Source organism: Phyllobates terribilis, unplaced genomic scaffold, assembly GCF_046119375.1.
Source record: "Phyllobates terribilis strain yellow unplaced genomic scaffold, ASM4611937v1 Scaffold_8__6_contigs__length_399053987, whole genome shotgun sequence".
Lineage (NCBI taxonomy): Eukaryota > Metazoa > Chordata > Amphibia > Anura > Dendrobatidae > Phyllobates > Phyllobates terribilis.
The window spans coordinates 85,459,293-85,483,801 of record NW_027362768.1 but is presented as its reverse complement, the minus strand read 5'-3'; the positions used below and the strand labels follow the sequence as shown (position 1 = coordinate 85,483,801).

The following is a 24,509-nucleotide window of genomic DNA, read 5'->3' as shown; positions in this document are numbered from 1 at the left end:
GACTGAAGCTCCGGAGGTGGATAGTGACCTTGAAAGTTTCGATGGAGAAGAACACACCGTTGTATTTCTCGGACCAGCAAAGAGAGGGATGCACAGTGCATTGTGAAATTATTTGGCCCTCTTGAACTTTTCTACCTTTTGACACATTTCTGGCTTCAAACATAAAAATATAAAATTCTAATTTTTTTGGGAAGAATCAACAACAAGTGGGACACAATCGTGAAGTGGAACGAAATTTATTGGATATTTTAAACTTTTTTAACAAATTAAAAACTGAAAAGTGGGGCGTGCAATATTATTCGGCCCCTTTACTTTCAGTGCAGCAAACTCACTCCAGAAGTTCAGTGAGGATCTCTGAATGATCCAATGGTTGTCCTAAATGACTGGTAATGATAAATAGAATCCACCTGTGTGTAATCAAGTCTCCATATAAATGCATCTGCTCTGTGATAGTCTCAGGGTTCTGTTGCAAGTGCAGAGAGCATCATGAAGACCAAGGAACACACCAGGCAGGTCCGAGATACTGTTGTGGCGAAGTTTAAAGCTGGATTTGGATACAAAAAGATTTCCCAAGTTTTAAACATCTCAAGGAGCACTGTGCAAGCGATCATATTGAAATGGAAGGAGTATCAGACCACTGCAAATCTACTAAGACCCAGCCATCCCTCTAAACTTTCATCTCGAACAAGGAGAAGACTGATCAAAGATGCAGCCAAAAGGCCCATGATCACTCTGGATGAACTGCAGAGATCTACAGCTGAGGTGGGAGAGTCTGTTCATAGGACAACAATCAGTCGTACACTGCACAAATCTGGCCTTTTTGGAAGAATGGCAAGAAGAAAGCCATTTCTCAAAGATATCTATAAAAAGTCTCGTTTGAAGTTTGCCCCAAGCCACTTGGGAGACACGCCAAACATGTGGAATAAGGTGCTCTGGTCAGATGAAACCAAAATCAAACTTTTTGGCCACAATGCAAAACGATATGTTTGGCGTAAAAACAACACAGCTCATCACCCTCAAAACACCATCCTCACTGACGAACATGGTGGTGGCAGCATCATGGTTTGGGCCTGCTTTTCTTCAGCAGGGACAGGGAAGATGGTTAAAATTGATGGGAAGATGGATGGAGCCAAATACAGGACCATTCTGGATGAAAACCTGTTGGAGTCTGCAAAAGACCTGAGACTGGGACGGAGATTTATCTTCCAACAAGGCAATGATCCCAAACAAAGCAAAATCTACAATGGAATGGTTCAAAAATAAACGTATCCAGGTGTTAGAATGGCCAAGTCAAAGTCCAGACCTGAATCCAATCGAGAATCTGTGGAAAGAGCTGAAAACTGCTGTTCACAAACAACCTCCATCCAACCTCAATGAGCTTGAGCTGTTTTGCAAGGAAGAATGGGCAAGAATTTCAGCCTCTCAATGTGCAAAACTGATAGAGACATACCCCAAGCGACTTGCAGCTGTAATCGCAGCAAAAGGTGGCGCTACAAAGTATTAACTCAAGGGGGCCGAATAATATTGCACGCCCCACTTTTCAGTTTTTATTTTGTTAAAAAAGTTTAAAATATCCAATAAATTTCGTTCCACTTCACGATTGTGTCCCACTTGTTGTTGATTCTTCCCAAAAAAATTAGAAATTTATATCTTTATATTTGAAGCCAGAAATGTGGAGTACAGATGAAGTCCAATTCCGATCTGATGATCAAACAGCAGAATTACCAGACCGTGCGGAAACAAGCGACTCAAGAGAAGTACAGGAACTTACAGAGGCAGTTCCAAGAACATCCGAGGAAGCATGGGAAATGAGTGCAGAAGAAACTTCTGTGACTGAAGAACCTGTGGTCTCTGAGGAACAATCCACCTGGAGGATGTCGACTCGAGAAGTGAGGAGGCCCGTGATACTGACGTATGAGACACTTGGTGAACCGATTCAAGTGCCAAGGACTGTCGACTGGAAACAGGTATCTCTGCCTGTGGGCCAGGTAAGCCCACATGAGTGGTATTCACCACCAAAAGGCAGTATGGAAGATGTTGCCTGGTGGAAAGACTTGTTTTCATGCTTTCATTTTCCTTAAAAGACTTTGTAGAAACAAAGAACTGTTAAAGCATAGAGAGAAAGACCTGGTTAAAGATGTACGAAAAGCTCCAGCTGAAAAGATGCTGATTGTTTTAATTGTGTTAGTTGTTTATTTCTTACAGGCACCCTACAAGAAAAAGGTCATACGATTAGGTTGTTATCAATGTTTATGATCGTTATACCAATTTCACAATGCCAATTTGTATATAAAGTTATCCAACTTTCACCACTGTCTCAGAATTGGTCAGATTGACCAATTAAGACGAATGTTAAGGACGACATTCAAAAATGAGGGACGAGTGTGACATGCAGAAGTAGTGCTGTTACTTCAAAAGCATTCAGCAACTATTAGAAGTAACACAAGCACAGTAGACAGGAAGTGTTGTGCTCCAGAAGCATCCAGCAACTAGAGGGGTTAACACAGTCACAGGAGAAGGGGAGTGTTTTTAGCAGAGCCCCAGGGGAATTGTGGGGAAGTTGTTTACTGCCTGGCCGGAGCCGAAGAGAGAGGTGGCTTATAATCTGTATCTCACAGTAGGCAAGGTAACAGAATTCAGGTCAGGAGCGAAGCTAAACAAAGGTCAGTTAGACTCCCTGAGCTAATAGTGTGGAGTATTAGCGACCAGGAAGATAAGGACTGGAAGAAAGCCTGTCATAGAGATCATCTACCTCATCAAACCCTTCCCCCCCTCCATCTCTATGCAGGATAAAGAATGCTGTGTACAATTGAGTCCTTGTGAAGGAAAAGTCTGTGGTTGTGTATGCATCAAAACTGTGCTGTACTGTGCTACTGGATAATAGACTGTGTAATGCTGTGCTGCAAAGGAGACTATAATGTTATTAGTGGAGCCTGTTGCTCAAAGAGACATCTGCATTGCACTGGCCGTGCCTCGTGAAATGTTACTGTTCTACCGTTTAGGAAGACTCTTGTCAGATGTGTCTGGTCAGCAACTGAATCTATTGTGTGCCTGAGAGAAGCTGCAGCCTGTGGTCAACCTGAGTAACAGTTCCCCCACGATTCCAACGAATTTATGTAACCGGTCTCGCCCCTATCTAAACTTAGGCGGCGTGCGTGTAACAAAAATAACTAAATTATTTTTGAATAACTGGATGAGAAATAATTTTCAAGTTTTAAATAAAAGAATGTATGACAAAAACACAAATATTCCTGGTCATATAATGAAGAAGGAATTATATGTAAAAACATTGCGTAGATTATGTCATCCTGGCTCTGTGAAGCCCCCGTTTGCGATGCACTAAGTAGCGTCCTGATGATGATGAAGAATGACGTAGTCTGACAATGTTAGCTGTTGGTTTGTCTCCATCTCCTAATTCAAAACTTGTTTATAAAACTTTAGGCCAAATTAACTGCTTGTCAAGAAGCAATGAAGGTATCGACGCTTGTGGCCATATTTGTTCTGGTTTTAATATTTTTGGCTGGTGTGATTTGCTCTGACTTCAAAGGAATTAACGCAGCTATTTGGCAGGCTTTGTTTGGTTGTAAATTAATATGTCTGCGTGCGACAGAGCAGCAGAAAGCCAAAAACAAGTCTGCTTATCTATTATGATAAATGTCTTATAGTTGATGTGTAAACAGGTATGTGGATGCAATAGTAACTTAACTAACAGATATTTATTTGATTAACATGGATATACAGTACAGACCAAAAGTTTGGACACACCTCATTTAAAGATTTTTCTGTATTTTCATGACTTTGAAAACTGTACATTCACACTGAAGGCATCAAAACTATGAATTAACACATGTGGAATTATATACTTAACAAAAAAGTGTGAAACAACTGAAAATATGTCTTACATTCTTGGTTCTTCAAAGTAGCCACCTTTTGCTTTGATGACTGCTTTGCACACTCTTGGCATTCTCTTGATGAACTTCAAGAGGTAGTCACCGGAAATGGTTTTCACTTCACAGGTGTGCCCTGTCAGGTTTAATAAGTGGGATTTCTTGCCTTATAAATGGGGTTGGGACCATCAGTTGTGTTGTGCAGAAGTCAGGTGGATACAAAGCTGATAGTCCTACTGAATAGACTGTTAGAATTTGTATTATGGCAAGAAAAAAGCAGCTAAGTAAAGAAAAATGATTGGACATCATTACTTTAAGAAATGAAGGTCAGTCAGTCCGAAAAATTGGGCAAACTTTGAAATTGTCCCCAAGTGCTGTTGCAAAAACCATCAAGCACTACAAAGAAACTGGCTCACATGAGGACCGCCCCAGGAAAGGAAGACCAAGAGTCACCTCTGCTTCTGAGGATAAGTTTATCCGAGTCACCAGCTTCAGAAATCGCAGGTTAACAGCAGCTCAGATTAGAGACCAGGTCAATGCTCCACAGAGTTCTAGCAGCAGACACATCTCTACAACAACTGTTAAGAGGAGACTTTGTGCAGCAGGCCTTCATGGTAAAATAGCTGCTAGGAAACCACTGCTAAGGACAGGCAACTAGCAGAAGAGACTTGTTTGGGCTAAAGAACACAAGGAATGGACATTAGACCAGTGGAAATCTGTGCTTTGGTCTGATGAGTCCAAATTTGAGATCTTTGGTTCCAACCTCTGTGTCTTTGTGCGACGCAGAAAAGGTGAAGGGATGGACTCTACATGCCTGGTTCCCACCGTGAAGCATGGAGGAGGAGGTGTGATGGTGTGGGGGTGCTTTGCTGGTGACACTGTTGGGGATTTATTCAAAATTGAAGGCATACTGAACCAGCATGGCTACCACAGCATCTTGCAGCAGCATGCTATTCCATCCGGTTTGCGTTTAGTTGGACCATCATTTATTTTTCAGCTGGACAATGACCCCAAACACACCTCCATGCTCTGTAAGGGCTATTTGACCAAGAGGGAGAGTGATGGGGTGCTACGCCAGATGACCTGGCCTCCACAGTCACCAGACCTGAACCCAATCAAGATAATTTGGGGTGAGCTGGACCGCAGAGTGAGGGCAAAAGGGCCAACAAGTGCTAAGCATCTCTGGGAACTCCTTCAAGATTGTTGGAAGACCATTTCCGGTGACTACCTCTTGAAGCTCATCAAGAAAATGCCAAGAGTGTGCAAAGCAGTCATCAAAGCAAAAGGTGGCTACTTTGAAGAACCTAGAATATAAGACATATTTTCAGTTGTTTCACACTTTTTTGTTAAGTATATAATTCCACGTGTTAATTCATAGTTTTGATGCCTTCAGTGTGAATGTACAATTTTCATAGTCATGAAAATACAGAAAAATCTTTAAATGAGAAGGTGTGTCCAAACTTTTGGTCTGTACTGTATGTGGTGCTTATGGCACAATATCAAAGGGTAAAACAAACAATAGAAAGTATTATACAATGAGAATACACCAATTTGGATATACAATTCCGTTTGCGGACTATTGTTCTGTTGTTGCAAGTGAATGACTAGTATAGTCAGGGGTGTCTTAGACCTAATACTTTCACCAAAAAGGTTCCACAGTACTATTGGGCCCGTCACTGTCGTCACTCTATTAGGCAATACGAACCATCGTACATCCCCTAACAGGAGTCTGCAATGCTACACCGTTAGGCTGCAGGTCGGTTGCCAGTCAGTTTGCATACTCGTTGTACTGGCCGCTGTAGTCCCCTGCAGCATGGTTCTAGTCCCCTTTAAACCGTACGTCTACACCAGAAGTTATAGCTCACATGAACACCCCTCTTCTATGGCCTAGTCATCTCGCTCTGCGTAGTCTGCTCTAGTCACTCGGATCTGTATCTGGTCACTCGGTTCCTCACTCTGATCTGGTTACTCGGTTGTTTATTCAGTTCTGGTCACTCGGATCTGGTTACTCGGTTCCTCACTCGGATTTGGTTACTATTAATGGCCACTATAACCCATCTCCGCTGCACCTCATGTCTGTCCTGCCACATGTCCAGATGCCGACCCCCCTCTCTTCTCCGGCCTCCTGGGCCTTTTATAATTAATCACTGTGCTGTCACCTGACCCATTGTCCCTTCCAATATCCTCCCCTCAAGAACCATGTGTGCCATCCTGCTGATGCAGTTTTTGCTACCTTCTCTTGTCCTGCAACATTTGACCCGGCAGATGGCGGTGCCTGCTTGCCGACACTCTAATGGGCCTCAAACTGTGGAAATCCCTCATTTATTCATCTCATTACATATGTACAATATATGGAGCCAACTTTTTACACGTGACCGAGATCTGGACTGTTTTGACATAAGCATTTGCAAGAAAAGATTTTAATAGGAAATCAGCAATTAGGGACCCTGGTACAAGCAAATGGAGAGAGTTATACAAGCAATGCAATTTTTTTTTCTTTAATGAAAAAACAATAACATATTATCTACTTTAATTCTACTTACTTCAAGATATATAAATTGAGGGGACTACAATACTTTACAGGTTACCTTATCTGGACATTTTGTACTGAGTGCCTACTTTTGGGCTGATCCCATTACAAAGAGACTCTTTTGATGGATTCTTGATTTTGCAGAGGTGCCTTTGTCTTCGATCAGACATGTCATTAAGAGGAAATTAATACGCAAATCAAACAGCCTTCTAAGGAATATATATAATTTTTATAAAAAAAATCTCGAACCATTGAGACTTGATGGTTGAAGAATTTGTAGGAAGATCGATCTTGTGCAAGTCTAGATACAGTGGGGAAAATAAGTATTTGATACACTGCCAATTTTGCAAGCTTTCCCATCTACAAAGAATGGAGAGGTCTGTAATTTTTATCGTAGGTACACTTCATCTGTAAGAGACAGGCCTGTTTGAAGTTCGCCAATGACCATCTGGATTTCCAGAGGAGGCATGTGAGAAGGTCATGTGGTCAGATGAGACCAAAATAGAACTTTTTGATATCAACTCCATTCGCCATGTTTGGTGGAAGAAGAAGGATGAGTACAACCTCAAGAACACCGTCCCAACCGTGAAGCATGGTGGGGGAAACATCATACTTTGGGGGTGCTTTTCTGCAAAGGGGACAGGCCGACTGCACAGAATTGAAGGGAGGATGGATAGGGTCATGTATCGTGAGATTTTGGCCAACAACCTCCTTCCTTCAGTAAGAGTATTGAAAATGGGTCGTGGATGGGTCTTCCAGCATGACAATGGCCTGAAACACACAGCCAGGGTAAGTAAGTAGTGGTTCCGTAAGAAGCATTTCAGAGTCCTGGAGTGGTTTAGCCAGTCTCCAGACCTGAGCCCAATAGAAAATCCATGGAGGGAGCTGAAACTCAATATTTGCCAGCTATAGCCCCGAAACCTGAAAGGTCTGGAGAAGATCTTTATGAAGGAGTGGGCCAAAATCCCTGCTGCAGTGTGTGCAAACGTGGTCAAGAACTACAGGAAACGCCTGACCTCGGTAATTGCAAACAAGGGTTTCTGTACCAAATATTAAGTTCTGTTTTTCTATTGTATCAAATACTTATTTCATGCAATAAAATGAAAATTAATTATGTAAAACTCATACAATGTGATTTTCTGTATTTTTTAGATTCTGTCTCTCACAGATGAAGTGTGCCTACAATAAAAATTACAGACCTCTCCATTCTTTGTAGGTGGGAAAACTATATAGACGGCTTAGGAGGGTTGGCCCTACTGACAGGTTCCCTTTAAGTTGGTTTAAGTGGAGAAGGGATGCAGCAAAAGAGGTGCCGACATCTCCATTGACATTATAAATATAACTTCCCAGTCTTCCTAGTGTTTAAAATCTAAGCATTCCATTCACAAACCATATTGTGAAAAGGGAACAGAGACCTATTTATTTCTGAAGGCTGATGGGAAGCTACAGTCTAATTTTTAGCCAATTACTCATTACAAACCCTCTACTTCTTAGTAACATCACTAAATATTAACACATTTTTCATCTTCTATAACATAATACTATCTACAAAAATTATTTAATTATAAAACAACAATGTTCTAATAGAAATTTGCTAAGTGAGATATCCACAGATTTTTTAATAGTGTCTTGGGTAATGGGTTTTATCACAAATAAATAATTTGTCTTTCAGTAACTGGCATGACATTACTTAAAGGGAATCTGTCACCCCTGAGAGATATCAGACCCCTACTATGGGCATACAGGTTACAGAAAAGTAAATCTATACTTACCTGTATAGCCCATAGTAGAGGTTTGATTGCAGAGAAATGTGTTTTTATAAACTCGGTTTTGCACAGGCTTCGCGTTCCCCGGATGCCAGAAATCCCAGCCTATATGCTTATTATTCCCCCAAATCCCTATATGCTTAGTTACCATATTCCCCCCTCCCCTGCATGTCACAGGGCCCTGACTTTCCGGGCATTCGCAAAGCACACATAGAGCGCGCTTTGCTTCCTCCCGGCCCGTCTCTCCGTGCACTGCGCTGCAGGGTTCTATTGCACAGGTGCCATGACGTGACAGTGACTCCCCTGCGCCTGCGCAATAGAACCCTGCAGCACAGTGCACGGAGAGACAGGGCCGGGATGAAGCAAAGTGCGTGTTAGGAGGGCGGTTGCAGACAACTTTATTATAATGGAACGCAACCGACCCCGGGGTCCGCGATGCAACCTGGTGGACTGCTGCCGAACATTTTCTCGGTGGAAAGTAAAGCAACCAACTTAAATGATAAACCCCTCTGTGTTACAGCACACTGGAACGGGTATAGGAATTCGCACTATCTCCGTTAGCAGCATGAGAGATATGCGGTAAAAAAACTATCTGTAGTCCTGTTACAGCACAGGGACTACACTGGCGGCACTAGGATGCGTGTGTGACTACGCCGACGGGTACACGTGCCTCCAGCCGGCGTGCTACCAGACTGAAGGGTAATACTCCACGTGGCTGACAGGCGATATCCATGGACAGGACGTCTGCAGGCTGCTCAGGGTGTTAGGCGACTCCTTTGGCAGAGCCAGACTGCAAGACGGAGCTACCTGCCTATTTCCACTAGCCTGCCTATTTCCACTACACCTGCCTATGGAAGCTACGTGGAACACAGTCGCCCACACAACAGCATCACTTGCTCAAAGATCAGAGCGTGCTGCGATGTTTGTGGGCGGGTCTTTTAAAGACTAAGCCCTGCCCACCTTCGCACTATTGGTGTCGTCACCCGCGACCAATCAGGCGGTGCCAAGTCACCGGATCAGGTGGTTGCCAAACCACCAATCACGATCTGCCAGGTCACGGACATGCTCAGTGCGGAGAATCCAGGACTTAGGCTCCAACAGCCCTGTCTCCCTCCGCAACCTATGCTTAACATTGCTAGGCACAAATACCCAAGAGACAATCTGTACATCTCGTGGACCAGCTAGGCGTTGGGGCTGACGACGATGCTGCGCAGCATCAGCCCCAGCTGGACCGGAATGGGAAACAGAAGGTTCTGGACCCATTTCGAATCCAGCAACAGCCCGACGGCTAACATTATCCCACCTTCTAACATCCCCCTCCACTTGACGCTCATTTTCCTCAACGAGCAGGGGAGCATGAATGTGGTCCACTGGGTCACAGAGAGGATCCTCAGAACTGTGACCCCTCTGGTACCCTTTTTTAAAGCGGGTGGCAAACTTATCAGACTCCCCGCGTACTTTAGTATTGCGAGCCGTGAGCCACACTCTGTCGCCCGGATAGAATACAGGAGCAGGACGACGAGAAGTGACAACTGACTCTCTATGTGTGGAGTCTGTCACGGGTGACAGATGGAGAAGACCAGCCGGACTTTGACGGGAAGATTTATCTCTCGCACAGACGGGACACGCAAGAACAAAGTCCTTGACGTCCTGGCGCCACCGGGGCCACCAATAGGACCGTTGAAGGGACTTAGTGGTACGTTTGACCCCCAGATGAGCTCCGATCTTAGGGGCATGAGCCCAGGACAGCACCATATCTTGTAGATTAGGGGAAACAAACGTCCTCCCCGATGGAACCTGGTTAGAGGACACTGCAGCCACCCTCTGTACCTGAGAGTTCTTTTTGACATAGTCTGACAAGACCCGGGTCCTGGGGACAGACAAAGAATCTGTACCGGAAGCCACAACGGTAGAGGGATCAGAGACTACCCTCCGGGTCACTGTGACCATACACTGAGATGCACAATTCTCACTCCAGGAAGAAATTCTCCCCGTATTCCAGTCAATGTGTGGAGTATGACAACATAGCCAGGGGAGACCCAATAACACCTCGTCTAATCCACCGGGAATAATAAGAAAGGAGATGACCTCCCGGTGGCCCTGAAGAAATGACATGGTGAGGGGAATCGACTGGTGGGTGATTTGCGTGTCCAGGAGTGAACCATTGACTACACTGATGTTCATTGGTCTTGACAGTAACTCTATAGGGATGGCGTGCCTCTGGGCAAACGTAGATGACAAAAAATTGCCATCAGCACCAGAGTCCACCCACGCCTTGGCAGTAACTGCAGATGTACCAAAGGACAATGTCAAATTATATAACAATTTGGAGGAAGAAGTCCCAGAATCTAATACACCTCCTCCAACGGTGGTAAGACCTACTCGTTCTCCCGACTGCTTGGAATCCTTATTTATGGGGTACTCCAAGAGATGTACAGGTCGGGAACGAGAGGGACTAGACTCAGTCCGGGATATATCCATAGCCTCAGTCTCCGGGTCGGGAGTCGCGAGTTCAGAAATGGGTCTAGAGAAGGATGGTGCCAATCGATACTGAGGTTTGGCGACCTCCAGCTCTAACCTGTGTTCTGCATGATGCAAATCAATTCGGTTTGCGAGAGATATTAACTCCTCCAGGGAGGTTGGAATCTCTCTGGTAGGTAGAGCATTTTTAACATGACCAGCCAGAACACCGGGATAAGCGACCGTTCAGACCAATCCAGTTCAGCCGCTAGGGTTCTAAACTGGATGGCATAGTGGCTGGCGGTGGCCGAACCCTGGATCAACGCAAGAAGCTTAAGGGCCGTATCATGCGTGACCTGAGGACCAAGGAATATACTTTTTAGGGTCTTAAGGAAAAGACCCGCATTTGCTACAACCGGATCATTCCGCTCCCATAGAGGAGTAGCCCACTCCAGAGCCCTGTGGGAGAGTAATGAGATGACATAACCCACTTTGGCTCTTTCGGAGGGGAACCGTGCCTCCATCATCTCCAAGTGAATGGAGCATAAATTAATAAAACCCCTGCAAAATTTACTGTCCCCAGAAAATTTCTCCGGGAGAGCAAAACGGGGAAATGGCGCACTTGCAGTGGTTGCAGTATTCACCGCAGCCGAGTTAATAATATTGGCTGCTAAATAAGCCGCCTGGGTAGCTACTGCAGTGATATCAGCGACCGGGACAGCTTATTCCAGAGACTTAAGTCTGGCCTCAATTCGCTGTATATAGTGCAGCAGTTGCTGGTTGTCGGCCATGTTCGGCAAGACCCTGGCGCTCTGATACTGTTAGGAGGGTGGTTGCAGACAACTTTATTATAATGGAACGCAACCGACCCCGGGGTGCGCGATGCAGCCTGGTGGACTGCTGCCGAACACTTTCCGGGTGGAAAGGAAAGCAACCAACTTAAATGATAAACCCCTCCGTGTTACAGCACACTGGAACGGGTATAGGAATGCGCACTATCTCCGTTAGCAGCACGATACATACGCGGTAAAAAACTATCTGTAGTCCTGTTACAGCACAGGGACTACACTGGCGGCGCTAGGATGCGTGTGTGACTACGCGGACGGGTACACGTGCCTCCAGCCGGCGTGCTACCGGACTGAAGGGTAATACTCCACGTGGCTGACAGGCGATAGCCGTGGACAGGACGTCTGCAGGCTGCTCGGGGTGTTAGGCGACTCCTTTGGCAGAGCCAGACTGCAAGACGGAGCTACCTGCCTATTTCCACTAGCCTGCTTATTTCCACTACACCTGCCTATGGAAGCTACGTGGAACACAGTCGTCCACACAACAGCATCACTTGCTCAAAGATCAGAGCGCGCCGCCATGTTTGTGGGCGGGTCTTTTAAAGACTAAGCCCTGCCCACCTTCGCACTATTGGTGGCGTCACCGGCGACCAATCAGGCGGTGCCAGGTCACCGGATCAGGTGGTTGCCAAACCACCAATCACGATCCGCCAGGTCATGGACATGCTCAGTGCGGAGAATCCTGGACTTAGGCTCCAACAGCATTGTCTCCCTCCGCAACCTATGCTTAACATTGCTAGGCACAAATACCCAAGAGACAATCTGTACATCTCGTGGACCAGCTAGGTGTTGGGGCTGACAATGATACTGAGCAGCATCATCCCTGTCTGGACTGGAATGAGAGAACACAGAAGGTTCTGGACCCATTTCAAATCCAGCAACAGCCCAACACCTAATAGCACGCTCTATGTGAGTGGTGCTTTGCGCATATCCAGGAAGTCCAGGGGCACAGTGCACGTCACAGGGCCCTGTGACATGCGGGGGGGCAATATGGTAACTCAGCATATAGTTGGAGGTTTCAGGGAATAATAAACAGTTAGGTGGGGATTTTTTGGCTTTTTATAAAATAAAAGCTTAAAATTTAAATATAATACTTTCTGTTATTGTCCACTGTGAAAATATTAGAAATAGGGGTTATTATTACGGGATTTCACAAACATTAACTGAATGCCGGAAACTTAAATCATTTTTAATCTAGTGAACTAGTAAACTCCACACAATGACCACTGGTTGGTAACTCCACCTGTGTCCACAAAGTAAATAGAGAAATTGGAAACAAATGAACATGGATATCTGGCACAGCCAATGGTAACCCAAAGCACTAATTATAGTAGCATATATTTGGATATCTGCCCTACTGTACAAAAATTGGGAAGAAAATACAAGCCTTACTTCAATGGGGACTCCCTGAGTTTGTGTCAATACACAGATTACAGTTACATCATTAATACCATTTTTTTTTTAGAATTACTATTTTTTTTCCATTACCCATCAGAAAAAGTCATAAAAAAATAAAGGGTTTGTCTGACATAAAAATTAAATAATGAAAAAATGTAGTCATATTCACCTACCTGAAGCCTCATGTTTCCAGAGCAGGTCAGCTCCAGAAGCAATGCCTTCTCTATTTGATAGTCATTGGATTATTGAAGCATGTGATTGGCTGCAGCATTCAGGTTACTAGAAGACTGCTGCAGCCAATCACAAGCTTCGGTGGTCTTCTGACTACAAAACAGAGCAGGCATTGGTTCAGTAGCTGACCTGCTCTGGATACATGGGGTGGCAGGTAGATACATAGGAGTCAGGTTTTTTTATTTTAAAGACAACCATGTTGGAAAAAAAACTTTTTTGTGTCAGACAACCCCTTTTAATTAATAAGTGATCTATAACCCAAATTGATGCCATTAATACCTCCCGGCTTCCACCATATACAGTACAGACCAAAAGTTTGGACACACCTTCTCATTTAAAGATTTTTCTGTATTTTCATGACTATGAAAATTGTACATTCACACTGAAGGCATCAAAACTATGAGTTAACGCATGTGGAATTATATACTTAACAAAAAAGTGTGAAACAACTGAAAATATGTCTTATATTCTAGGTTCTTCAAAGTAGCCACCTTTTGCTTTGATGACTGCTTTGCACACTCTTGGCATACTCTTGATGAGCTTAAAGAGGTAGTCACCGGAAATGGTCTTCCAACAATCTTGAAGGAGTTCCCAGAGATGCTTAGCACTTGTTGGCCCTTTTGCCTTCACTCTGCGGTCCAGCTCACACCAAACCATCTCGATTGGGTTCAGGTCTGGTGACTGTAGAGGCCAGGTCATCTGGCGTAGTACCCCATCACTCTCCTTCTTGGTCAAATAGCCCTTACACAGCCTAGAGGTGTGTTTGGGGTCATTGTCCTGTTGAAAAATAAATGATGGTCCAACTAAATGCAAACCGGATGGAATAGCATGCCACTGCAAGATGCTGTGGCAGCCATGTTGGTTCAGTATGCCTTCAATTTTGAATAAATCCCCAACAGTGTCACCAGCAAAGTACCCCCACACCATCACACCTCCTCCTCCATGCTTCACAGTGGGAACCAGGCATGTAGAGTCCATCTGTTCACCTTTTCTGCGTCACACAAAGACACAGAGGTTGGAACCAAAGATCTCAAATTTGGACTCATCAGACCAAAGCACAGATTTCCATTCGTCTAATGTCCATTCCTTGTGTTCTTTAGCCCAAACAAGTCTCTTCTGCTTGTTGCCTGTCCTTAGCAGTGGTTTCCTAGCAGCTATTTTACCATGAAGGCCAGCTGCACAAAGTCTCCTCTTAACAGTTGTTGAAGAGATGTGTCTGCTGCTAGAACTCTGTGTGGCATTGACCTGGTCTCTAATCTGAGCTGCTGTTAACCTGCGATTTCTGAGGCTGGTGACTCAGATAAACGTATCCTCAGAAGCAGAGGTGACTCTTGGTCTTCCTTTCCTGGGGCGGTCCTCATGTGAGCCAGTTTCTTTGTAGCGCTTGATGGTTTTTGCAACTGCACTTGGGGACACTTTCAAAGTTTTCCCAATTTTTCGGACTGACTGACCTTCATTTCTTAAAGTAATGATGGCCACTCGTTTTTCTTTACTTAGCTGCATTTTTCTTGCCATAATACAAATTCTAACAGTCTATTCAGTAGGACTATCAGCTGTGTATCCACCTGACTTCTGCACAACACAACTGATGGTCCCAACCCCATTTATAAGGCAAGAAATCCCACTTATTAAACCTGACAGGGCACACCTGTGAAGTGAAAACCATTTCCGGTGACTACCTCTTGAAGCTCATCAAGAGAATGCAAAGAGTGTGCAAAGCAGTCATCAAAGCAAAAGGTGGCTACTTTGAAGAACCTAGAATATAAGACATATTTTCAGTTGTTTCACACTTTTTTGTTAAGTATATAATTCCACATGTGTTAATTCATAGTTTTGATGCCTTCAGTGTGAATGTACAATTTTCATAGTCATGAAAATACAGAAAAATCTTTAAATGAGAAGGTGTGTCCAAACTTTTGGTCTGTACTGTATAATACAGCTCTGTTAGTTAAAGCTTCATGAAAAATAAAATATATGTATGATGCTTGAAAATATCAAGCTCGGGAACTGAGTCCATGGCATCAGCAGTTGGAGACGCCTGTAATAGACAGCTGTGCTCCATCTTCAAAGAGTGCAAGATCAAAGATAATTCAAGTCCCGGACAATTAATTAATAAATCTGTAAAGCTAGTGAGGCTCGGACTGGCCCACAGGGAAGAGGGGAATCTCCCCGTGGGGCCCTTGTGCACGAATAAGCCACTTATCCCCCAACATGAGCAGTAGTTGGCTTAATACATTTGATTTATTATGTACAGAGAAAAGCAGCATCTCATTGTTCATTTACCCATCTACCCAGTTTATTATTATATAGAAGCAGAAGTAAACTTGTGAAAGACGATAATGTAATATTTGCGTGTAGCTGAATAGTGGGCTCCCAGAGTCACTGTTAGTGGTGGGTCCTTGCCACCCCAGCCTGATACTAATGACAGTCATGGCTCCAAAATAGCCTTAGTCCTGTAAATTTGCCCTCCATCAAAATTCAGCCTTGAGTTACCTTGATCTAAGAAACATGAGACTCAGACCAGGGACAAGCTGCTGTGTTAGCACTGTCCTGATACATTCTGAACATAACATATAAGTCATAAAAGAGGTTTGGCAGTTGTCTATGACTATAAAATATAAAGATACTGTACATACAGAACCTGCTTATACCCTTTGTCACTCCTATCTCATGAATTTACCTCTCTTGGAGCCTCTGCTTGGATGAATTCTTCATAGATTTTCTTAGCCTTTCCTGCCTGCTTGGTTGGGGTCTTGATCTTTTTGTAATCCTCACAAGCCATCCAGAACTCAATGTTCTCCTCGCTGAATTCCATCTTTAGGAAGTTCTGGAAGGCAGAAAGTCCATCTGGACAGTGGGGAGAAAAAGGATTAAAGCTAAAAACTGGAAAACAATTTATTAGTACTGAAATGACATCATAGACTAGTCATGTGCAGGCTATATTGACCTTGACGTGATGATGCCGATTGGTGTACATTTCTAAATTGATAGGCTCTGATATGTAGATGACGCATTTTTGGCAGAAGTAAATGATTTATAAATTTAGAAAAAAAACTAAACCGGTCACAATAATTATTCAAAAGCAAAGAAAACAACATTTAAAACAATACTTGTCAAATGTGGACAACTGAAATCATGGACCTCTGAAGACAAAATATTTGAGGGGCCATTGATGAATGCCTAGAAACTTCCAGGATTTCATCCCATCTCATCCAGTGGTTTCTCTAAATTAGTAGTTTAAAAAAGACCACTTATTCCACTGAGGGGAGAAAGCTCGTGTCTGGAAGCTTTGTCATGTGCCCTAACCAGCTTTCCTTGATCTTAGAACAGATTTCACAGTAATATGGTAATTCTGCATTAGGACAGATATTTTTGAGCAAGTATCTGCAGTTTTTGTTATTGGCAATAGGTCTGTAATATTCCTATCAGAAGTCTGCTACCGTCAATGTTTGATTTCCTCTTGCAGCATTTATATGCCCATTGCAGCCAATCACCGGTTTTATCAGTCACATGCCATCATCACTAAAGCCATTGATTGGCTGCAGATGTCATATGAATAATGTATGGTGCTTGATTGCAGAAAAAAATTATCAAAACCCAACTGGGACCATTGGCGTGGTGGCTCTAGAGCAGTGAGGAATTGAACAGGTAAGTATAAGTTTATATTATGTCCTTGGTCTTGGCTACATTTTTAGAAGTCCCAGAACACCCTTTTAATTTACACTTCACATCTACATTCACATTTTCATTTTTCATTTCTGTGATAACATTGACTTTCTATAATTTTACCAGAAGAAATAGCAATGCATGCTGTGCTACTTATTTCCGGCTTTTATGAGGAGTCTGAAATAGTGTCTCCCAACAGTCTCTTACACAGATGTAAACCTAAAAGCCTAAAAGGGTTTTCACGTGTTTGATTAAACTGTCTCAGATCTTTAATGGGAACCTGACAGCTGATACATCCTGCCCAATATACTGACAACATGTATTGGGCATTGGCTGTGTGATCTGAGCTACTGTAGGTATGTTTGACTCTGAAACGCTGGGGCTTTTCATAGAAAAACATCCCTTAACCCCTTAATGACCTTTGATGTACGTTTAAGTCAAAAGTTGTGTATTTGCCTTTGATGCAGGCTCACAGGCTGAGCCCGCATCTTTCCCTGCACATGAAGGCTGATTTAATCAGCCAGGGTGCTCCGCCCATAATTGTTAACCTGTTAAATCCCGCTATCAATCTCTGACAGCGGCATTTAACATGGGCCAGCAGGAGGAGCGTCAGTCCACGCTCCCATCAGCATGTCCGTTACAAGATTGTGGGGTGCCAATGGGTTGCCATGATAGCCGGGGGTCTGTTGAAGACCCTCGTTCCTGTCACTGCGATCTTTCTGTGACAGCCAGCCTGTAGCAGGCGTTCATAGGAGACAGTGATTTTCTCTATACATAGCACTGCTGATGCACTGTTATGTATAGCACAGGTGTTCAAATGATCGAAGCTTCAAGTCCCCTAAGGGCACTAACAAATACAGTAAAAAATGAGAAAAAAAAGTTTAAAAAAATATGACAAATAAAAAAAATACAAAAGTTCAAATCACCCCCTTTTGCCTCATTAAAAATAAAACAATTAAAAAAATAAAAAATACACATATTTTGCTTCGCTGTGTTCAGAAAAGTGCGATCTATCAAAACATAAAATTAATCAGATCGTTAAACAGTGCAACAATAAAAAAATCGTAATGCCAACTTTATATTTTTTCTGCCGCCGCAACATTGCAATATAATACAATAAGAGGAGATCAAAACATTGCGTTTACCCCAAAATCGTCAGTTTCCAGCGTCGCTCCGGTTTGTCTCCTGTGAAAGTGACTTTCCGGCTGCTCCAGTGTTTCATGGAGCTGCACAGAGGTCACTTTTCAATACAAGTCTATGAGAGCCTCATTCTGGCTCTCATAGACTTGTATTGACAGCTTGTGAGCGGAGCTTCTGACTTCCAACTGTCAGAAGCTGTAATCACAAGATGGCGCCGTGAGTGCTGAAAACTGGGGAAGACACCGGAGGGTGAGTATATGACCGTGGACAGGGGGCTTACTCTTAAAACACCACTCCAGATGCTTGGCTACACGTAGATCTATTTTTTTTTCTTTTATTGTGTGGCGATGATGATTCATCCGTGTCCTAAGTTTTTGCCCTGTCTCCCCTACATATAGTACCAAATGTCCAGCTGGGGGTCTTTATGTAGGGGAGACAGGGCAAAAACTTAGAACAAGGATGAATCATCATCGCCACACAATAAAAGAAAAAAGAATAGATCTACCTGTAGCCAAGCATTTTTGTTCCCCTGATCACAGCACCAAAGACATGAAATTACTGGTATTAAAAAGTGTAGCGTCGGCGTCCCTGCCTCCTGCTAGGCAGGGACGCCGTTCCCCTCACCTCTCCGCTCCGTACCCGGCGTCTTCCTCCCGCGCTGCTTCCTGGCCACTGTGCTTAGGGCACGCGCGCTCCCCCTCTCTTAAAGGGGCCGCGCACGCCGTCCTAAGGAGTCCCCGGCCAATGGCCGGAGGATCTCACCATATATAAGGCACCTCCTCCAAAATGGAGGTGCCCGAGCAATGCTGTTGCAAAGCCTATCTACTCTGCTTCAGCCCTCAGGTCCCGTTACCAGATACCTGCCAGTTACCTGCCAGATTCCTGCTTGATACCTGCCTGATACCTGTCTATCTGCTTGCATTCCTGCGGTCCGACAGTCTGCCTTCCAGCACCTGCCAGTCTGTCTATGGATCTGTCTGCCCGCTCACCTGGGAGCGCCCACCTGCTACCTGCCTGCTAGCCTACCTGGAGGCTCTGCCGTCACTTGCCGTGACCACCTGCCAGCCAGCCGTGAGACTCTTACCCGCTCACCTGGGAGCGCTCACCTGCTTCCCGCCTGCTAGCCTGCCTGGAGGCTTAGCCGTCACTTGCTGTGACCACCTGCCTGTCCAGAGACTCTTGCCTGCTCACCTGGGAGCGCTCACCTGCTACATGCCTGTTAGCCTACCTGGAGGATCTGCCGTCACTTGCTGTGACCACCTGCCTGTCCAGAGACTCTTGCCCACTCACCTGGGAGCGCTCACCTGTTACCTGCCTGCTAGCCTACCTGGAGGCTCTGCTGTCACTTGCCGTGACCACCCGCCTGTCAAGAGACTGTTCCCGTCACTTGCCGTGTCCGTTCTGTCTTTCTACCCTGAGACTGTTCTTGTCACCTGCCGTGTCTACCTTCCCGCCTTCCCTGGGAGCCACCTGCCTCCTTACAAAGACTGCCCCTTTGTATAATAGCTCAGAGGTTCCACCTCCCAGACCCATTACAGTTTGCTCGGGCCATGGAACCCGGTGGCACCCAAGCTCCCTCGCTCTCGGACCTATGTCATGAACTCTCCCGTCAGAGGCCCCAACAGGAGTCCATCCTGAGTCACCTGCGTAGTGTTAACTCCCGCCTGGACACATTGACTGCCTCATCGGTAGCTGCCTCCACTCGCACACTTACTACCCCGGCACCGCCGCTGCCCATCAATACCATGGCATCTCTTCCCGGTCCCCGCCTCGCCTCGTTTTGGCGGAGATCCCGGCCAGGCACGGGGCTTTATTAACCAGTGCACTCTGCACTTCGAACTGTTGGCACACCAGTTTTCCACCGACCGAGCCAAAGTAGCCTTCATCATGTCCCATCTCACGGGGGAGGCGCTGGCTTGGCTAAATCCTCTATGGGAGAGAGGAGACCCCCTGGTGTCCAACCTGCCAGCCTTTCTCACGGCTTTCTGGAAAGTCTTCGACGAACCAGGACGGAAGACCTCATCCGCCTCATCTCTGCTACGCCTCCGCCAAGGAAGTCTCACCGTGGGCCAATATGCCATACGGTTCCGTACCCTTGCTTCGGAGCTTGCCTGGGATAACGACGCTCTGGTGTCCGTCTTCTGGGAGGGTCTGTCCAGCCGTATTAAAGATGAACTCGCCGGTCGGGACATTCCTACCACTCTCGACGACTTAATAACACTTGCGACCCGGATTGACATCCGGTTCCAGGAACGCACCAAAGAGGTCACCCGTGAGAGGAGGTTTCCACGCCTTGCCACTACCTTCCAGAGACCCGTCACTTCCTCCGTTACTCCCCAGGCGCACTCACCCGAGCCTATGCAGGTCGACCAGACCAAGATGGTCAAAACCCGTCAAGATTTACGCCGTGCCGAGGGGAGCTGCTTCTACTGTGGCAGTAAGGAGCACTGGATCCATTCCTGCCCGGAGAGGTCGGGAAACGCCTGTGCCTAGGATCGCTCAGAGAGGTCGCCCTAGACAAAAGTAAACCCTCTCCATCTCTGATGCTGTCGGTCTCAATCATCTGCGGGGAGAACCGTTATTTTGAACTAGCTCAACTTGACTCTGGAGCTGCCGGAAATCTAATTTCTCAGTCCCTGGTAGAGAAATACCGCATTCCCACCAAACCTCTGGCTGTACCCTTATCTGTCGCCGCTGTGGATGGGGGTCTCTTACCACATCCCATCCAACTCATCACCGAATCCATAACTCTGCAGGTGGGAATGCTGCACTCTGAGAGCATCTTCTTCCATGTTCTGCCTGGACTCTCTCACGCCCTCTTGCTAGGCCTACCTTGGCTCCAGAGACATGCACCCGTGCTTGATTGGCAGACCGGAGAAGTCCTTCCCTGGGGACAGGACTGCCATAAGACTTGTTTAGCTCCCGTTCATCCTGCTCATCCTTCTGCTATCCCAGCCAATCTACCCGGCCTGCCGGTCCCCTATTGGTCTTATGCAGACGTCTTTAATAAAAGAGAAGCAGAGACATTACCCCCTCATAGACCATACGACTGCCCAATCGACCTGATGCCCGGCGCTACTCCTCCCCGTGGGCGTATTTACCCTTTGTCCGCTGCTGAGACCCGGTCCATGTCTGAATATATTGAGGAGAATCTGGCCCGGGGATTTATCCGGAAATCTACCTCCCCGGCGGGAGCAGGCTTCTTCTTCGTCAAAAAGAAGGACGGCTCACTCCGTCCCTGTATAGACTATAGAGGCCTTAACCAGAACACAGTGAAAAATAAATACCCCCTTCCGCTCATTCCTGAATTATTTGACCGTCTGAGGGGGGCTAGAATCTTCACCAAGCTGGACCTCCGTGGGGCGTATAACCTGGTCCGTATCCGTCAGGGGGATGAATGGAAGACGGCATTCAACACCCGGGATGGCCACTATGAATACCTTGTAATGCCCTTCGGTCTCTGTAACGCTCCCGCCGTCTTTCAAGAGTTGGTCAATGACATCTTCCGTGACCTTCTCTACTCCTGCGTGGTGGTGTACATGGACGACATCTTGGTCTTCTCTCCGGATCTTCTCACTCACCGGAGGGACATTCGTCAGGTCCTGCTCAGGCTCAGGCAGAACCACCTCTACGCTAAATATGAGAAGTGCCTCTTTGAGCAGACCTCGCTTCCGTTTCTGGGCTACATAATCTCTCAGACCGGCCTACGAATGGATCCTGAGAAACTGTCTGCCATCCAGAAGTGGCCCCGACCAGAGGGGTTGAAGGCTATTCAGCGGTTCCTGGGCTTCGCCAACTACTACCACCTCTTCATTCCGCACTTCTCTTCCCGGACTGCCCCTATCTCTGCGCTCACCCGTAAGGGCGCTAATCCCAGAGAATGGCCGCCCGAAGCAGAGGAGGCCTTCCTTTCCTTAAAACAAGCTTTCTCCTCCGCTTCTGTGCTGCATCGTCCGGACGGCAACAAACAATTCTTCCTAGAGGTTGACGCTTCCTCCTCTGGAGCCGGAGCGGTTCTTACCCAAAAGTCGTCTTCCGGAAGAATGGTAACCTGCGGCTTCTTCTCCAAACTCTTCTCCTCTTCTGAGCGCAATTATTCTATAGGAGACCGAGAATTATTGGCCATTAAGCTGGCACTGGAGGAGTGGCGTTACCTGCTCGAGGGGGCTCTTCACCCGGTAATAATTTACACAGACCACAAGAACTTGGCTTACCTCCAGAGCGCCCAGAGACTTAACCCGCGCCAAGCACGTTGGTCCTTGTTCTTCGCCCGCTTTGATTTCATTCTTCATTTTCGCCCGGCAGACAAAAACATCAAAGCTGATGCCTTGTCCCGATCCTTTTTGGTCTCTGATCTTGAGGAGGAGCCTAAGCACATCATCGACCCCGCCAGAGTAATGCAGGTGGCCCCCGTGAATCTAAATCATCTTCCACCCGGAAAGACGTTTGTAACAGTACCTGATCGTGAGAAGGTCCTACACTGGGGACACTCGTCTAAGCTAGCTGGCCACGCTGGTCAGAAGAAAACCCTCCAGCTTATTACCCGGCATTACTGGTTGCCTACCTTGCACAAGGACGTAATAGACTTTGTTTCAGCCTGTGTGTCCTGCGCCCGCAACAAGGTTCCGAGACACCTGCCAGCCGGCCGCCTTCTTCCTCTTCCTGTACCTGCAGCCCCGTGGCAGCATATAGCTATGGACTTTATAACGGACCTCCCTGTCTCTGCCGGTTGTACGGTCATTTGGGTGGTCGCTGACCGCTTTTCCAAGATGGCTCACTTCATTCCCCTGCCGGGTCTTCCGTCTGCATCTGAGTTAGCTAAAGACTTTATCCATCATGTTTTCAGTCTTCATGGTCTTCCTCTCCACATTGTATCCGACCGAGGGGTTCAGTTCACCTCTCGCTTTTGGCGAGCCATGTGTAAATTGCTGGGGGGTCACCTTGGACTTTTCTTCTGCTTATCACCCACAGTCCAATGGCCAAGTAGAGCGGATCAACCAAATTTTAACCAGTTTCCTCCGGCACTTTGTTAATGCTCACCATTCCGATTGGGTGGATCTTTTACCGTGGGCCGAATTTTCCTACAATAATCACGAGAGCGAATCTTCCACCAAATCCCCGTTTTTTGTAGTCTTCGGTCAGCATCCTCGGATCCAGTTTCCCGTCTCCACCTCGGTGGACAATCCGGCTGCGGAATCTCTCGTTAGCGAATTTTCCTCCATTTGGGAGAGTACCCGATCCGCACTTCTTCGGTCATCCGAGCGGATGAAAGAACAGGCTGACAAAAGACGTCTGGATCCACCACAATTCCGTCCTGGAGATAAAGTCTGGCTCTCGTCCAAATATGTCCGGCTCAAGATTCCTTCCTACAAGTTAGGGCCTCGGTTCATCGGCCCACTGGAAGTTATCAAACAAATCAACCCGGTGGCCTATAAATTGAAACTCCCGGCCAACTTGCGGATCCCTAACTCCTTCCATGTATCTCTCCTCAAACCCGTGGTACTTAACTCTTTTTCCAAGTCTACAGGTACGCCTCCTGCTCCGGTTTCCGCTGAAAACGAGTTTGAGGTAGAGAACATTCTGGCCACCAAAAGGGTAAGAGGAAAGTCCTTTTTTCTAGTGGATTGGAAGGGGTTTGGTCCTGAGGAGAGAACGTGGGAGCCCCGGGAGAACATCCATGTCCCTCTCATCCTTGATAAATTTCTCTCTGGCCTAAAAAAGGGGGGGCCTAAAGGGGGGGGTACTGTAGCGTCGGCGTCCCTGCCTCCTGCTAGGCAGGGACGCCGTTCCCCTCACCTCTCCGCTCCGTGCCCAGCGTCTTCCTCCCGCTCTGCTGGCAGCACACGCTGCGCTTCCCAGCCACTGTGCTTAGGGCGTGCGCGCGCTCCCCCTCTCTTAAAGGGGCCGCGCGCGCCGTCCTAAGGAGTCCCCGGCCAATGGCCGGAGGATCTCACCATATATAAGGCACCTCCTCCAAAATGGAGGTGCCCGAGCAATGCTGTTGCAAAGCCTATCTACTCTGCTTCAGCCCTCAGGTCCCGTTACCAGATACCTGCCAGTTACCTGCCAGATTCCTGCTTGACACCTGCCTGATACCTGTCTATCTGCTTGCATTCCTGCGGTCCGACAGTCTGCCTTCCAGCACCTGCCAGTCTGTCTATGGATCTGTCTGCCCGCTCACCTGGGAGCGCCCACCTGCTACCTGCCTGCTAGCCTACCTGGAGGCTCTGCCGTCACTTGCTGTGACCACCTGCCAGCCAGCCGTGAGACTCCTACCCGCTCACCAGGGAGCGCTCACCTGCTTCCCGCCTGCTAGCCTACCTGGAGGCTTAGCCGTCACTTGCTGTGACCACCTGCCTGTCCAGAGACTCTTGCCCGCTCACCTGGGAGCATCCACCTGCTACCTGCCTGCTAGCCTACCTGGAGGCTCTGCCGTCACTTGCTGTGACCACCTGCCTGTCCAGAGACTCTTGCCCGCTCACCTGGGAGCGCTCACCTGCTACATGCCTGTTAGCCTACCTGGAGGCTCTGCCGTCACTTGCTGTGACCACCTGCCTGTCCAGAGACTCTTGCCCGCTCACCTGGG

The 24,509-nt window shown here is 46.6% G+C and overlaps 1 protein-coding gene across 1 annotated transcript in view; it reads right to left on the bottom strand.

Moving 5' to 3' along the window:
• RGS5 (regulator of G protein signaling 5) overlaps nucleotides 1-24,509 on the bottom strand; it is a 193,960-nt gene that overhangs the window by 79,419 nt on the left and 90,032 nt on the right. Inside the window, exon 4 of the mRNA XM_073643078.1 lies at nucleotides 15,798-15,964. Coding sequence (XP_073499179.1) covers nucleotides 15,798-15,964 — 167 coding nt within the window. The remainder of the gene's footprint in view (nucleotides 1-15,797; nucleotides 15,965-24,509) is intronic.